Below are 16309 nucleotides of genomic sequence, written 5' to 3' on the forward strand. Positions count from 1 at the left end.
CATTTCGTTTACACCCTGTGGTTCCATTCCTAATCCCACGGACTCCAAGCAAGACTTGCATAGTAGGTGGCTACACCATCCCCAAGGGCTGTATCGTCTTTCTAAATACTTGGGCAATCCATCGGGATTCTAAGTATTGGGATAATCCCTTAAAATTTGATCCTGAGAGGTTCTTGAAGAACAACATGGATTACAAAGGAAACAATGTAAGCTTTATGCCATTTGGATCCGGAAGAAGATTGTGTCCAGGAGTTCCATTGGCAGAGAAAATGTTGATGTATGTCTTGGCTTCGCTCTTGCACTCCTTTGAGTGGAGGCTGCCAAAGGGTGAACAACATGACCTCTCTGAAAAATTTGGCATCACTTTAAAGAAAAGAAACCCACTCGTCGCTGTTCCATCTCAAAGGTTGTCCAATGTAAATCTCTATATGTAATTAATTAAGTTGCTCTTGTGATTGGTAAATGGTATTCTTTCTATACAACCAAGCTAGAGAGGTCTTAATTATTTTACAAACCCATGGATGAATATAGTTTAGGACATCATCATAGATGTTTCATTAGTTTGTTTGTATTATGGAGAATTGAGATATCTAACAACATTTTAGTTTATAGTTAACAAAACTAATCATTTTTTTTAAACTAATCACTATGTCTGGAATGCCCATTCCAGGCCAAACCCAATGCTATATACAGACCCCACACACAAAATTCCGGAATAACCATTCTGGATTTTGAAATTTCGAAGCTCGTTTTACCTGCATTTCAGACAGAGTTTTGATTATGAATTCATCAAATCAGGGGAGTTCTACTATTTAAGTTTACTTGTATTAAGTTTACAAATAATTATATGTATTTCGAAATCCACAGATCATGCTTGTAATATGAAGAACATGTCCGGAATATATATATATATATATATATATATATATATATATATATATATATATATATATATATATATTGTATTTTTTTGGTTTTGCACATATATAGACCCATATAAATATATTAAAGTGTGTTTAGGATCAGTTTTTTAATCAAGAAATAAGTGTATTCTCCAGAATGGTAGTGTACCTCTGGAATACGAAGAACGTAATCTAGCATATGATGATCAATTCTGGAATAACACTCCGAAATAAAAATTCATTATTTGTTTTTTGTGTCTGATTTAATAACCCATATTAGTACAAATACCAATTTGCATGGATGTGGTTAAAAAGTGTGTTTTACGGACGAACAAATTGTATTCCATTTTTGGAATTGCGTGCAATACACGTAAAATCAAATTACAAAATTTCTAATAAATATTTTATTTTATTTTTATGGTAATTTATTAAAATATTATTGGAATTTTTGTTTTGCAAATAAAAAACCACCATGTTGAGTTAGAAAATAAATAAATAAAACACCAAAGTCACTTATAAAATTAAGAAAAAAATCAGAAAGGATGTTAAAAGTTAAATTGAAAGCAAAAAGAACTTTGAAATATAGGACCAGATCAAGTTTAGACAAACTTGTTATTATGATTAGTTGCAAACTAATAATTTTTATTATGGATACATTTTAGCAATTGGTTTTAAGTTTGGATATCTTTATGTAAGTTGGTTTTTAATGTGTATTTTAATATATTTTAATTTCAGTCTCCGACATCCAGTGAATCGATTGATGTGTAACATCCTAAAAATTCTAAGTGAAGATTTTCTTTAAATTAATCACAAACAACCATTCATTCAATTTAGAAATCTCATCAGAATATAAAAACATGTTGTACAATTATCAGAGTACAAAACAAGTCAAATCATTCAGAATACTAGTGGATGCGGTACAATCATGTTGAGCTCTTCCCCTTGGAACCCAAAGTACATGAAACCATAAACATGAAACTATAAGCATAAAGCTTAATGATTTCCACAAAATACCGCATATCTAGGGGTGTAAACGAGCCGAGCCGAGCCCGAGCCTGACCAAGCTCGAGCTCGATTCGAGCCTTAAAATGAAGCTCGAGCTCGGCTCATGGACAATTTAGTGGGCTCGCGAGCCTAATCGAGCCTAAACGAGCCTCTATGTATATATATATATATATACACACACACACATATATATATATATATATGTGTGTGTGTGTATGTGTGTGTGTGTGTGTGTATATATATATATATATATATATATATATATATATATATATATATATATAGAGGCTCATTTAAGCTCGCGAGCCCCATTAATTGAAGCTCGGCTCGAGCTCGTTTAGTAAACGAGCCTCAAATCTAGGCTCGAGCTCGGCTCAGGCTCGTTTAATTCGATCTCGAGTTGGGCTTTTAACGAGTCGATCCCGAGTAGCTCACGAGTAGTTCGGCTCACTTACACCCCTACGCATATCATATATACAATTGTCATGGGATACCCCATGGTCTTTTCCTTGGAATGGTATAGGTCTTACAACCAAGTGTCATGGGCTACCCTCATGGTCTTTCTTTGAAATGTCATGGCTACCCCGACGGTCTTGTTGGATTAGGTGTCTAAGGCCATAACTATAATTGGGATGTACTTGACCCAATAATAGCATCGTCTTTTTGGGTTGTCTTCACACTGGTGGCTGGACAAGATGACTATCGAGGAGAGAGGCTGATTTATTATTAAGAATAATAAATTGGGGCATAAATATGATTTATTAATATATTATATGAATAATATATTAATTTGGAATCATATTATTTTGGATTAGTGTCTAAGCCCGTAACAATATTTGGTAAGTACTTGACCCGATTGTGCACGGTCCTTTTGGGTTGCCTTCACCATAACAACTTGACAGGGAAATATATGGAGAGAGAAAAGATATTATGATTTATTAATATATTATAAGAATAATATATTAAAGGAGAAATCATATTATTTAATTAATATTAGTCATAAATTAATTAGGAATTAATTTGGTGACTAAAAGATATTAATTGAATAGAGGGGACTTAAACTGTCAAATGTTTGATAGTTGTATTTTGGGTTGGGAAACCTAATGGATTAAGGGGTGAACGAAATTATGATGGGAGCCCATCATATTTTCGTCCATGGCCCTATTCCAGAAGGTTCCATGGGCTGGTTAATGTGTAAGCTATCCATTAGTGTTTTCACTGAAACCCTAGCTGCCCACAGTATAAATAGAACCCCTAGGTTACAGAAATCGGCCACTGCTTTTCCAAGAACCCTAGAGCCGTTTTTGGTGTGCCTCCTCGCTCTCTCATATACTACCCTCTTGTTAGTTGGTGTTTGTAAGCCATTAGAGGAGTTACACTTGTGACTCTAAGCTCAAAGAAGAAGAAAGATCAAGAGTTATTCAAGAGGTAATCATCTAGATCTCATTAGTTACATTGATTTTGTAATATGTATGCTAGATCTAGGGTTTCAAATCTTGGATGAATTGCATGTACAATAGAGAAACCTAGATCCAAGTAATTAGGGTTTGCATGTACACATAGGAATATTATTGTGGCTCAAACCCATCAGTGGTATCAGAGTTATGTCTGGTTTCAATTGTATTTGATGCTATATGTTTTGATCTTGCTTGAAAAAATTGTTTTTCTACTATCTGCTTGACTGACTCGGCGAGTCCCATTGTGGACTCGACGAGTAGGATGAACTCGACGAGTCCATAAGGGGACTCGGCGAGTCGGAACGTCAGACAGAGGATATTTCGGGATTTATTGTTGTTTTTATGAAGGATAATTACTAAAATCGTTTTATTATAATAAAATCTGAATTTTATTGTTTCTATGTGATTATCCTTACCAAAACAAAAGATAATTTCTAATTATATGAATAATATTTTTCTTATATGATAAATGTTAATTATTTAAATTAATTTGGTAAATTATCTTGAAAATAATCTTGAGTAGGTCAAATTTAGATAATCATTAAATTAATTGTTTAATTTAAAATTATTTGCTATTTGATCCTTTGTGTTTTGAAAAGTTCAAAACTTGTCCTCGAGTTTTGAAATTTAAATTTTGTGATTAAAATGTTTAATTTGAACTATTTAAATTTCAAACCCTATAATTTTACAAGTTTAGAATTCGACCTTATACTTTATAATATTATAAGATTAGTATGTATATATGTATAAGCTAAAATGCTAGTCTTACCGTTAGTAGGTCTCATTCACGAAATCAATCTCTAAGGGGGGGGGGGGGGTATAAGGTTATGGCCTATAAAATGGTCATTTAATGGGTGTCCACTCTCACCCACCGCTTCCTTGATTGGTGGAGGGTCGTTAGCCGAACGGATAGGATATGGAAACCCTCTCTCATTAATATGTATAATGAATTATTAAAGTAACTAAATGTTTTTAGAAAATTCCCAATGTTAGTTACTTTAGGCAAAGTGAATTGATGCAATCCCATGAAATTACACTTTATACCCTTGCTAGGACGTTAGTGGAACGTGTGTGGTTTACCGACACACTAATTGGGTCTAAGCAAAGGTGGCAAAGGGTGACTCATTGTTTGTCATAGTTCGATGGAGCGTGTGTGGTTAACTGACACATCAAATAGGTGACTGTAACAATGAGGGCACCATGTATATTTGCATGGTTATTCACACCTGCTTTGTGATCCTCAGCATCCCAATCACAAACCTAAAGGGTATATCGAGATTTAAACATGTCATTGAAAATGTTCAATGAATCTCAAAAGGATCTATGAGTTTTCAATACATTTAAAACTTAATCTTCTTTTAGTTTTTCATGGTGGAGAATTAGTGAATCGTCATTCACTTACCTTCAAATTATTTGCTTGTTAGATTACGACATCCCTCTTCTAATATGTAAATAATGTTGTTGGATCCTAGCCCTAATTTCTCCTTTGGGTGTTTAATTAGGGATTCATTTCTAATCAAACTTTGTTCTTTTCCTTTTCAGATGTCGAACATGAACAACAACAACGCTTCTAGCTCAAGTTCCTCCGGCTCATTCTCACTCATGAACTTGTGTGGGAGGGTGATATTCGACAGAAACAATTTCAACGATTGGATCCGGAACATTAGAATGGTCACCCGTTATGAGGACGAATAGTATGTCCTAGATAAGGAGCTGAAGGAGATCGACATGAACACTGCTACTCCCGAAGAGATCGCTACCTTTGAGGCCCATGAGCGTGATGCCTCAAAAGTCCATTGCATAATGCTAGCGACAATGACTTCCGAACTCCAAAAGTCCTATGAGGACATGTACCCCTATGAGATGCATGAAGATTTGTTGGATCGGTACCACCAAAGTGCAAGGCAAGAGAGGTATGAGATCATCACCTCGATGATCACTACCCGAATGGGTAGTGGAGAGTCCCTTACCGCTCATCTGCAAAAGATGCAGAGATATTTTGATCGTCTTCTAAAGTTGAACGTTAACTTTGATGAAGAAATGGCGATTGACATCATCCTTCACTCCCTGCCTCCCTGCTACAACCAGTTTCGCATGACCTACCATATGAATAAGGAAGAGGTCACCTTGAGCAAGCTTCAAGGCTTGCTTAGGACTGCTGAGAGCAATCTCAAGGATAAGTCTGTTTCATCAACTCCCGCTCCAACCGTTGCCCCTGTTTTGGCTATTGGGAAAGGGAAGGGTAAGAAGAGGAAGGCTCCTTCAAAGAGCCACCACAAGGGAAAATCCCAAAATGGTACCTCTTCTAGTGGAACCAAAGTTGGTTCTGCTAAGCCTAACTCTAACCTAAAGGAGGCAGAGTGCCACTACTGCCACAAAATAGGGCATTGGAAGAGAAGTTGCCCAGAATATATGTAGGCCATCAAGGATTGAAAGATCAAGCCGTCCTACGCAGGTATTTACATAATTAAATCTAGTGATTCATCACATTCCATTTCTTGGGTACTTGATACATGATGTGGTTTTCACATTTGTTCTGATTTGCAGGGCCTAAGAAGAGATAGGGATGTGGAGCATGGGAAGATAAATTTGATCATGGGAACATAAGATCGTCGCCTGTCACCAAGATCAGGATCTACTCTTTAATGCTCAGTAGTGGATTAGGATTAGATTTAGACAATTGTTGCTATTCGCCAGATATAGCAAGAAACATCATTTCATTTCATGGTTTATATAGACAAGGTTTTAGATATTCATTTGATAATGAAAAGGGTTCTATAAATGCTTATCTTAATGGTGTACTTTATTTTGAAGCATTGCCTTGTAATGGAATATATGAAACTGTGATGGTTGTAGATAACTTAGGAAATGATGTGTTGTGTGTTGATTCATCCAATGGTTTGGATAAAGCATGCTTGTGGCATTGTCGTCTTGGAAATGTCAACAAGAAACGCATAGCCGAACTCCAAAAGGATGGAGTGTTGGAGTCATTCGACCTTAGGGACATGTGCGAGTCTTATTTACTTGGAAAGATGACCAAGTCACCCTTCACTGGCACTTGTGAGAGGGGTGAGGGTCTATTGGATCTCATACACACCGATGTGTGCGAGCCCTTTAGATCAACCACTAGGGATGTGAGCCGCTTCTACATGACTTTTACTGATGATTATAGTAGATATGGGCATATCTACTTAATCAAGCACAAGTCGGAAACTTTTGAAGAGTTCAAAGAGTTTAAACAAGAAGTGAAGAATCAGTTGGGCAGGAAAATCAAGATGCTTTGATCCGATCGAGGAGGAGAGTACCTAAGTCTTGAATTCCATGACTATCTTAAGGAATGCAGGATCATTTCGCAATTGACGCCCCTAGGACACCGCAGTTGAACGGTGTGGCTGAGAGGCGTAATAGAACCTTGTTGGACATGGTTCGTTCCATGATGATTTGTGCTTCACTACCTATCTCATTTTAAGGGTATGCCTTAGAGACTGCCGCCCATATCCTTAACTTAGTCCCTACAAAGAAGGTTGCCAAAACACCTCACGAGATGTGGATAGGGAAGGCTCCCTCGTTGGCACATCTAAATGTTTGGGGTTGCGAGGCTTTCGGAAGACGAGTGATTCACGACAAGCTCGAACCTTGTAGTGAGCGGTGTATTTTCATCGGCTACCTACAGAAATCCTTTGGAAATCTCTTCCATAGACCGAGTGACAATGTTGTCTTCGTTGCAAGGAGAGGGGTTTTCTGAGAGCGAGAACTCATAATCCAAGGGGACACAGGGAGGCAAATCGATCTTGAAGAGATTCAAGAATCGAGCGATGAAGGAACCTCTAACACTGGAGCTCAACCCGAGGAGGAAACTCCGGTTGAACCGATTGACGAGTCCTTACCTCTTAGACGTTCCGAAAGAGTTAGAGTTCAACCCCAGTTATATGGTTTTCATATTACTACAGAAGGGGATACGTATATTAGTGATAGTACACTAATAAATATGGACAAACCTAAAAGCTATAAGGAAGCCATGGCAGGCTCGGAGTCTATAAAGTGGAAAGAGGCGATGGACAGCGAGATTCAGTCCATGTATGACAACCAAGTTTGGAATTTGGTTGACCATGTGCCCGGACGTAAAACGGTCGGGTGAAAGTGGATCTTCAAGAAGAAGACCAACATGGATGGGAATGTGCACACATATAAGGCGCGATTAGTCCCAAAGGGTTTCACTCAAACTCCCGGAGTTGACTATGACGAAACTTTCTCACCGGTCGCCAAGATAAAATCTATTAGGGTGACGCTGGCCATTGCTGCATTTCATGATTATGAAATATGGCAGATGGATGTCAAAACCGCTTTCCTTAATGAGAAGTTGGCTGAGGATGTTTACATGGCTAAACCAGAGGGTTTTGTCAATGCGAAGCATCCCAATAGAGTGTGCAAGCTTGAGAAGTCCATTTATGGACTTAAGCAAGCGTCTCGTAGATGGAATCTTTGTTTTGACGAGAAAGTCAAGGAGTTTTGTTTTCTACGAAGCGAGGATGAATCATGTGTATATGTCAAAGCCAGTGGGAGTATAGTTAGCTTCCTCGTATTGTATGCCAATGGCATACTACTCATAGGAAACGACATCCCGACATTGCATGAGGTCAAGTCCTAGGTCGGGAAGTGCTTCGCTATGAAGGACCTCGGAGAGGCTTCCTATATTTTGGGAATAAGGATAGTGAGAGACAGAAGTAAGAGACTAATAGGACTTAGTCAGAATACTTACTTGGACAAGGAACTAAAACATTTTAGTATGGAGAATTCTAAGAAGGGGGAGTTACCGACCCAAAGTAATACCAAGTTGAGTAAGACTCAATGCTCGAGTACCGAAGTTGAGATAGCAAAAATGATCCGAGTACCATACGCTTCCGCAGTTGGCTCGATTATGTATGCTATGACTGGTACTCGCCCTAATGTGGCCTTCGCTTTGAGCATGGTCAGCAGATATCAAGGGAACCTTGACAAAGCGCATTGGACCGCAGTCAAGAACATTCTTAAGTAGCTTCAGAGGACCAAGGAATGGTTTCTAGTCCTCGGTGGGAGTGATGACTTAAAGGTGCGAGGGTATAGTGACGCCAGTTTTCTGACCGACAGAGACAACTGCTGTTCGCAGTCAGGCTGGGTCTTTACCCTTAATGGAGGAGAAGTGACTTGGAAAAGTTCCAAGCAAGAGACCGTGGCTGATTCAACGTGCGAATCAGAGTACATTGTAGCGAGTGAAGCGTCAAAGGAGGCAATATGGTTGAAGAACTTCATTGGAGACCTTGGAGTTGTCCCAGCCATAAAGGAGCCCATGAAAATTTTATGTGATAATGAAGGAGCGGTTGCCTTGACCAAGGAACCGAGGGATCACGGCAGTTCTCGACATATCGACAGAAAATTGATGGGTTTTGGTCATAAGACATCCTATGTGCTCATACAAACCCTAATGCTTGGATATAGGTTTCTCTATTGTACATGCTTTGAATCCAAGACTATAAACCCTAATTCTATCATTCAAGTAATCATATTAGATATTATAATAGGTTTATAATGTTACCTTGATTGTTATGTAGCAATAACAATCCCAATTCCTCCTTGAATTGACTTTGGAAGGCTTAGAGTCACAAGTGTCACTCCTCTAATGGTTCACAAACACCATAAGCAAGAGGATGAAGAGGAGAGAGGTTAGAGGCTGCCAAAACTCGTGTGAAACCCTAGCAAGAAGCTTAGCCACGTTTTTGGTCCTTAAGGGATCTATATATAGTGAGGCAATTAGGGTTATCTAACATGGAAACCCTAATTTAGTTGCTTAAGCCCTAAGCAACCCATGGACTTATTTAATCAAGCCCTTGGATGATTTCCTTATGGGTTTCCCATTAGAATTCGTCCACCCCTTGATTCAAGACAATCCATGGCCCAAATTGCAATTATCTTATAATTACAATTCTAGTCCCTTAAGTTTAATTAATCTCTTTTAGTCACAAAACTAATTACTAATTAATTATTGACTAATATTAATTAATCAATATGATTTCTCCTTTAATATATTATTCTCATAATATATTAATAAATCATATTTAATCATTTCTCTCCATAATTCATCCTATCAAGTTGCTTTGGTGAAGGCAACCCAAAAGGACCATGCACCATCGGGTCAAGTACATACCAAAATAGTTATGGACTTAGACACTAATCCAACAGTCTCCCACTTGGATAAGTCTAACAACTATTCTGCGTATGACTTCAGATCCTGATCTGCAATCGTAGCTTTCCAAAGCCGCTGTCAACTCTGATCATATCATATACGCATGTCCTTAGATAAGGGATCATATATTCCTCCATTCTAGATATCATATGAGATATGATTTCAAATCATTCTCTTTGTACTATATCTCGATTCCCGATTTATGACGACTAACTAATTGAACAAATCAAATTAGCCCTAGCCCGGCCGAGCATTTACGTTTGTCATCACTAAACCATCGAGGGGCCCAAAGATATCGCTTTTATCCTACTTTGGATAAAAGGAATGGATAAACTTTGATACAATGCTTGCTTGCACTCACGCACCGAATCACACACAACAATATGTTTTATAACACCGAGTTACTAGTTCGTTTACATATTATCAATGTGCAACCGATTCGCAAGATACAACTCACACATCTCGGTTTCAAGAATATAAGATGTTATCGTCTCACCAATCACTCGTGATACAATCCATGGAGTGATCCAAGTGAGCGTGGGTCTAATCCAATGCTCAAATCACATTCATAAGCACTCATGAACATTGCAGCAAACCTTTGCTATGTCTAATACGTTCTAGACAATCTACAAACCAATTCATGACGGTTTTCATTCATACCTACTTCCAACATATGAACGACTGTGGCCCGTTCGAATAATTCGATTATTCTTAATAAATTCAATTATTCTGGAAGTCAAAACATGCAAATGCGAAACACAAGAATAATACTAATCCCATATGGCCTCAACCCTTTGAGCATAAATAAAACACCTTTTATTTATCACCATATTGATTACTCACTATTTGTCGTTTCGGGTAATCAACTTCTTACTTGAATTATTACACTTGTCCCATGCTCCTAGCATGCACACAATGTTTACCTATGGTTCTTACTTTGTGAAATAGACCAAATTGAGCACATTGCCAATCATTCTCATTTCATAACTCCAAATCCTTTTTCATAAGTGAAAGAATATCAAATTCTTGCTACTTATAAAATGTGCTAGATTCTAACATTCTATGTAATGGTCCTTTTGTAATGTCACTGCACCAAAGTCACAAAGACTATTGCCAATGATATTACAAAGTCTTCTATCGGAGATTGTTACAAGACAATTCCTTAGATGTGATGTCTCTCACTCAAAGTACATTCTTTGAACATCCTTTTGCATAAAAGTTTCTAATCTAGTCATAGATTTTTAATATTCAATTCCCAATATAGATACATTTCCATATTTTCCATATGACAACTCATTCTTAATAGAATCTTATCTATTCGTAATGATGTCGATATGGTCCATCCAATACCATGCTTCCAACTACTCACAAGCGACCAATCCTCGTCAAACTTTGGATTGTCCTTTGATAGTTGTTTAATTATTTTTAGTCAAAACCAATTCTTGTCCTTTTTCCCTCTAAATACGCTAGACATTTGGAAAATTTTAGAATGGTCAAACATTAAAGCATTTGCAATCGATCCTATACCCGAAGCGTATGGGACACGACGCATAATGTTTTATTTGCTATGTTCTCAAAATTCGAATTGTGAAGAGGAATGCCGTAATCATAATCGAAATTTTAAGAACACACTATGTACCCTTGACTAAATTTATTAACATTTCTCAACCTAATCCTTTAGATTTGAAATGAAGCATAATATTCTCTCCCTTAATTATAGCAAAACAACTTCTCAAATCTTACAACTTTGCAAAGTATGACTCTTGTTTTCTATAATTAATATTGCTGACCTTGCAATACTTGCCTTAATAATCATACAATCATAACTTTTATGCTCCCACTATCATGATGATTATTATAAACATAACACTTATGCTCCCACTAGCTTCGACATGTATTCAGAAACAGCTAAACTTTTAGAAAAACAATACTTATTGAATTTCTTAAATTCATGTTTCTAATACTTAATGCTTTGATAATCTTTTATCAAGGCTTCTTGAACTTATACACCTTTGCCTTAGATAGTTCATATGCGTGTCTAAACAATTAAGACTAATTGCCAAACCTCACAATTCAAATCATGGAAAGGGATACCGTAACCATGATAGAATTCGAGAATGCAATTTTACAATCACTATCTTCTTAAAATCTTTCTTAGTGAAAGCATTTCCTCACAATCATTTTCATGAAGGAGGAAATCTTATGACACTTAAATTTAAATGGTGTATTTGTTCCTATCCATGTGAATTAGTCAAAACCAAGGTTTACGACAAATTCAAACTCATATGGATCGAACTCTCTTAATCTCGATTTCTTGCCTTATGGTAGCACAGCTGCCCACCACGTCTTCCAAGTAGTTAAGCAGCTCACCTTTTCTTATCAATGTATTTTTCTTTGATCAAGGTCCTTGCCTTTTATGTAGCACCCGGTTCCTGGTACGTAAATGTTATTTGGGTATTTCCTTTCTTTTAGCCTTGGACTCGGCGAGTCATAGGTCCGACTTGCCGAGTGGATGCGGGACCCGGGACATGTTTAAGTTGGCGACTCGGCGAGTCCATATCCTGGACTCGGCGAGTCATAGCTGTTGGATGAAACCCTAAGTTTCAGGGGTTTGCACCCTATTTAAAGGACTTATCAGCCCCAAGCCGGCCCCCATTGACCCTTAAAGCCCTGTATCTCTCGTTCTAAGCTATTCTTTGAGAGTTTGAGGTTAGTGTGTGTGTTTTTGAAGGTTTGGAAGGAGGAAGGAAGTAGATCCAGAAGAAGGGAAGCCATCCAGGCATTATTTGTGTTCTTCCAGCAGTTCCTTTGAGGTATAACCCGTTTTCCCCTTGATTCTATGCTTAAAACTTCATTTGGGTCCTTCTTGGTCAAATCCCCAAGCTTGTATGTGCATTGTATGTCGTAATAAGATGTTTGGCCTCTGGATCTAGGCAAGATTGAGCTCCAGGAGCTCAGATCTGTTAGCTTTATGGCCCCATGTTGCTTGTTAGCCCTAGATCTACCCTTTTGAGACATTTTGAGCCCTAAAATCCATATTGGTGAATATCCACACGTAAAGTTGGAAACTTTACGTGTGATTCGTGTCCTAGAAGTCCAGATCTGTGAATGGCATGGACTGGAATCGAGCAAATATGTGTATTTAGTGGATTCATGGCAACGACTCGGCGAGTCGTTCATATGACTCGGCGAGTCTGTTCGCGAGTCTCCGAGTTTGTCCCCTTTTCGTAGTGTCGAGTGAGCAGTGAGTCACGGGGTGTGACTCAGTGAGTCGAAAGCTTAACTCATCTATGGAGGTACTCGGCGAGTCAATGCCCTGACTCGGCGAGTTCAAGGCAATCTCCTTAGATCAAGAACAAACTCGGCGAGTTGTTCATACAACTCGGCGAGTCTTAGCATCAGTGTTCATCGGATGAAGATGAACTCGACGAGTTGTTCATACAACTCGGCGAGTAGGATGAAGGACTTGAATATTGGTTAAGAAGGTAAACCCGTCGAGTCGTCGCCTAACTCGACGGGTAGGATCGGGATTCAGGGCAGTCGTTTGGATAGGGACTCGGCGAGTTGGAAAGCCAACTCGGCGAGTCGGGTTAACTGAAAGTTGACTCTGACTTTGACTTACGGCATGGTCAGGGGTAAAATGGTCTTTTTACCCAAAGGTCAGTGCGCAGTGTTTGATTGGGTATATTGTGGGAATTGCAGCCGGAGGATTTCCGGAGCAGCAGCAGCAGTAGGCAGTTAGTTCCCGATCAGATCAGCAGCTACTTCGAGGTGAGTTACCTTCCAGTAGCGGTGGGTCTAAGGCCACAACGCCGACCCACCAGTAGGAGACATATGGTAGATGATTGTCTTTGTGATATCATCTAGGTTTACTACTACCTGATATGTTATATGCTAGCATGATACGTTGTATGTGATAGTAGTCGAGTTCGATTGTTAGGACCGAAGGGTAGTCAGACACCCCAGATACGTCTGACAGTATATGATGATATGTTTGCATGCTGGCTTGTTATGTTATATGCGATAGAGGTAGTATGAGGGGACCAGTCCCTGTGGTCGGTTGTTAGGACCGACGGGTAGTCAGCACCCCAGAATGGCTTGACATGGGTAGTCAGCACCCCAGAATGGCTTGACATGGGTAGTCAGCACCCCATAATGGCTTGACACGGGTAGGACGGCACCCCAGAACGGCCGTACCGGGTAGTCAGGCACCCCAGAATAGCCTGGCAGTATGTATGTTACGTGTTTGTATGGTATGTGGTACGACGGGGGAACTCACTAAGCTTTGTGCTTATAGTCTTCAGTTTTGGTTTCAGGTACCTCTTCAGCTAGGGGAAAGGAGTCGGCGCGGTAGCAACATGTCACACACACACACACTCTCCGGTTTCCGCATTTACGAGCTTCACTGGGATTTGTACTCTGATATTTTGATTGAATGTATGAATTGGCTTTTAGACATGGTTCACTTGTGTTATGATTTGATCAGACAATGTTTTTAGCTTTTAATATTTTCTAAAGTAATGTTTTTAAAACGAAATTTTTGGTCATGAAAATTGGGTCGTTACAAGTTGGTATCAGAGCTAGGGCACGGGTCGATGTGTTCGACGGGGACGTCGAACCCTATAATGGTGGGTGAAAGTGGGTTAGATCTGATCCCACATCGGCTGGGAAGGAGAACTAAGCATTCCTTATAAGGGGTGTGGATACCTTCCCTATCACAACGCGTTTTAAAGCAGTGAGGGCAGCAGATCCCATAAGAACTCTGCAGTTAAGCGTGCTCGGACGGGAGTAGTACCAGGATGGGTGACCCCCAGGGAAGTCCTCGTGCCGAGTGGCCCAAAGCAGACAATATTGTGATACGTGCCAGAGGGGGATGTTACAAGTTGGTATCAGAGCCCTGGTTTGAGGGATTCGGACACACCTTCGGGAGTGTCTGAACTCAAATCGAGGGATTAAAAGATTTTCTAAAAGAAAATGTTTTCTAAAATTGAGAAAAGAGTTTTGAGAAAGAACAAAGTGTGTGATGTGTGCGACCGGCCGAGCTCAAGTAAGTATCCCCAAAGTACCCATACAAGTTTATGTTATGTTTATCAGCTTTTGTAGAACAGCATGCTAGAAAAGGACTAAGGATCTAGGAGTGATGCCTTATGTGCCTGCTTAATGTGTCTCAGTTGTATGAGAACTTGCATGCTAGTTATTGAGTTGATAGTAAGTAGGATAGCCTGATTAGGTTATGCATGGTAGTATGAGCTTAGCACTTTATGCTAGCTCAGTTCCTGAAAGTGGATAGAGTTAATTGAGATTGTTACCCTTATCTGAATGCTGCTTGCTTCGTGCTTCGTAGGACTCTGAATAATGGGGGTTAGCCATTAGGCGAATGCGTCACGTCACATGTGATCAGGGTTGAATAATCTTAGAGTGCCGGATTTGATCCTACTGCGCAGCTTTTGTTTGAGTCCAACCGTTGTAGGGACGAGTCCGATACTCGAAGGATTATCTGAGCCTCGTCACATGTGATGGTATTCGGGTAATGGCTAACTGGCATTACAAGGAGGCCTGCAGCAGCTGAGGACTGGTTAGAGTGGAACTAGAGATTTCCCTAGGGCAAGCCTAGGATGAGTATAGCAGTAATCAGCAGTAGTGAAAGGGATATGGTGGAGTCGAGGCATTCCTTGAAGAAGGTACGGATAGATATGGAAGGTAGTATTGGCCCGTACTACTGAAAGCAGAGGATCCGTACCCGAACCAAGGATGGCCAAGATAATACCAGGGAACTTGTAAGTAGATGTGATCCCTCAGGGAGTATCAGTATCACTAATGATTGTTGTGATGTATTGCAGAATGGTGGTACTTCGATCGAGGCCGGTAGATGGCGGTTCAGGAGAGGGGTCAGGTTCGGGATCAGGTTCCGAGCCGGTTGATGAGGGACTACGCGAGTTCATCGCGACAGAGATTACCAGGGGTATCCTTGAGTCGACTCCCATTATCTTCGGGTCGATCAAGGAAGGGATCATCGAGTTGATGGAGGATCGCCTCGGGGCGTTCAGGAGCGACATGGCATCTGGCCAGTCGGGATCTCGCACACTGTCCTTTAAGGACTTCAGGGGCAGTGGTGCGCCGGATTTCCATGGGGTGAAAGACCCCATTGCTGCCAGGCGATGGATTGCAGACATCGAGTCTGCCCAGTTGACTAGCTTCTGCCCCGAGGGGTCGAAGGTGAGGTATGCAGCAGGATGTTTACGGGACCGAGCCCGGGATTGGTGGGAGTCAGTGGGTGACTCGTTGGGAGCCTCAGCTATCGAGGCTATGACCTGGTCGTACTTTGTGACCAGGTTCAAGGCAGAGTTTGCGCCGGCGGTCGAGCTTCAGCAGCTGGCCAGGGAGTTTCTTGACATGAGACAGACGACGGAGACTGTGGCGGAGATCACCGCCAAGTTCCGGGAGAGGGCTTTATTGGTGCCCCAGTATGCCGGTGACGAGGACATGAGGAGGACTCGTTACCATGATATGCTACGAGCTGACATCCGGGAGCATGTTAGCTTTTCGGCTTGCCCTACCTTGGACTCTATGATTGTCAGGGCGAGGGAGAGGGAGATAGATTTGGAGCACATCCGGAAACGGAAATTGGAGGAGGGACAGGCAGGAGGGGCTTCGGGGAAGAAGCCCAAGGGATCAGATGGTAGGCCGAAAGGCCAGTCAGGACCGAGCCGCTGCAGGAAATGCGG

The 16309-nt window shown here is 40.3% G+C and overlaps 1 protein-coding gene across 1 annotated transcript in view; it reads left to right on the top strand.

The window, feature by feature from the left end:
• LOC145091356 (geraniol 8-hydroxylase-like) overlaps positions 1 to 609 on the top strand; it is a 1942-nt gene extending 1333 nt beyond the window's left edge. Inside the window, exon 2 of the mRNA XM_079029056.1 lies at positions 1 to 609. This exon is cut by the window's left edge and continues 187 nt beyond it. Coding sequence (XP_078885182.1) covers positions 1 to 434 — 434 coding nt within the window. The 3' untranslated portion in view covers positions 435 to 609.
• Positions 610 to 16309: the final 15700 nt, after the last annotated feature.

This window comes from Lactuca serriola, chromosome 3 (genome assembly GCF_051521515.1).
Source record: "Lactuca serriola cultivar US96UC23 chromosome 3, Lser_US96UC23_V15, whole genome shotgun sequence".
NCBI classification, from domain to species: domain Eukaryota; kingdom Viridiplantae; phylum Streptophyta; class Magnoliopsida; order Asterales; family Asteraceae; genus Lactuca; species Lactuca serriola.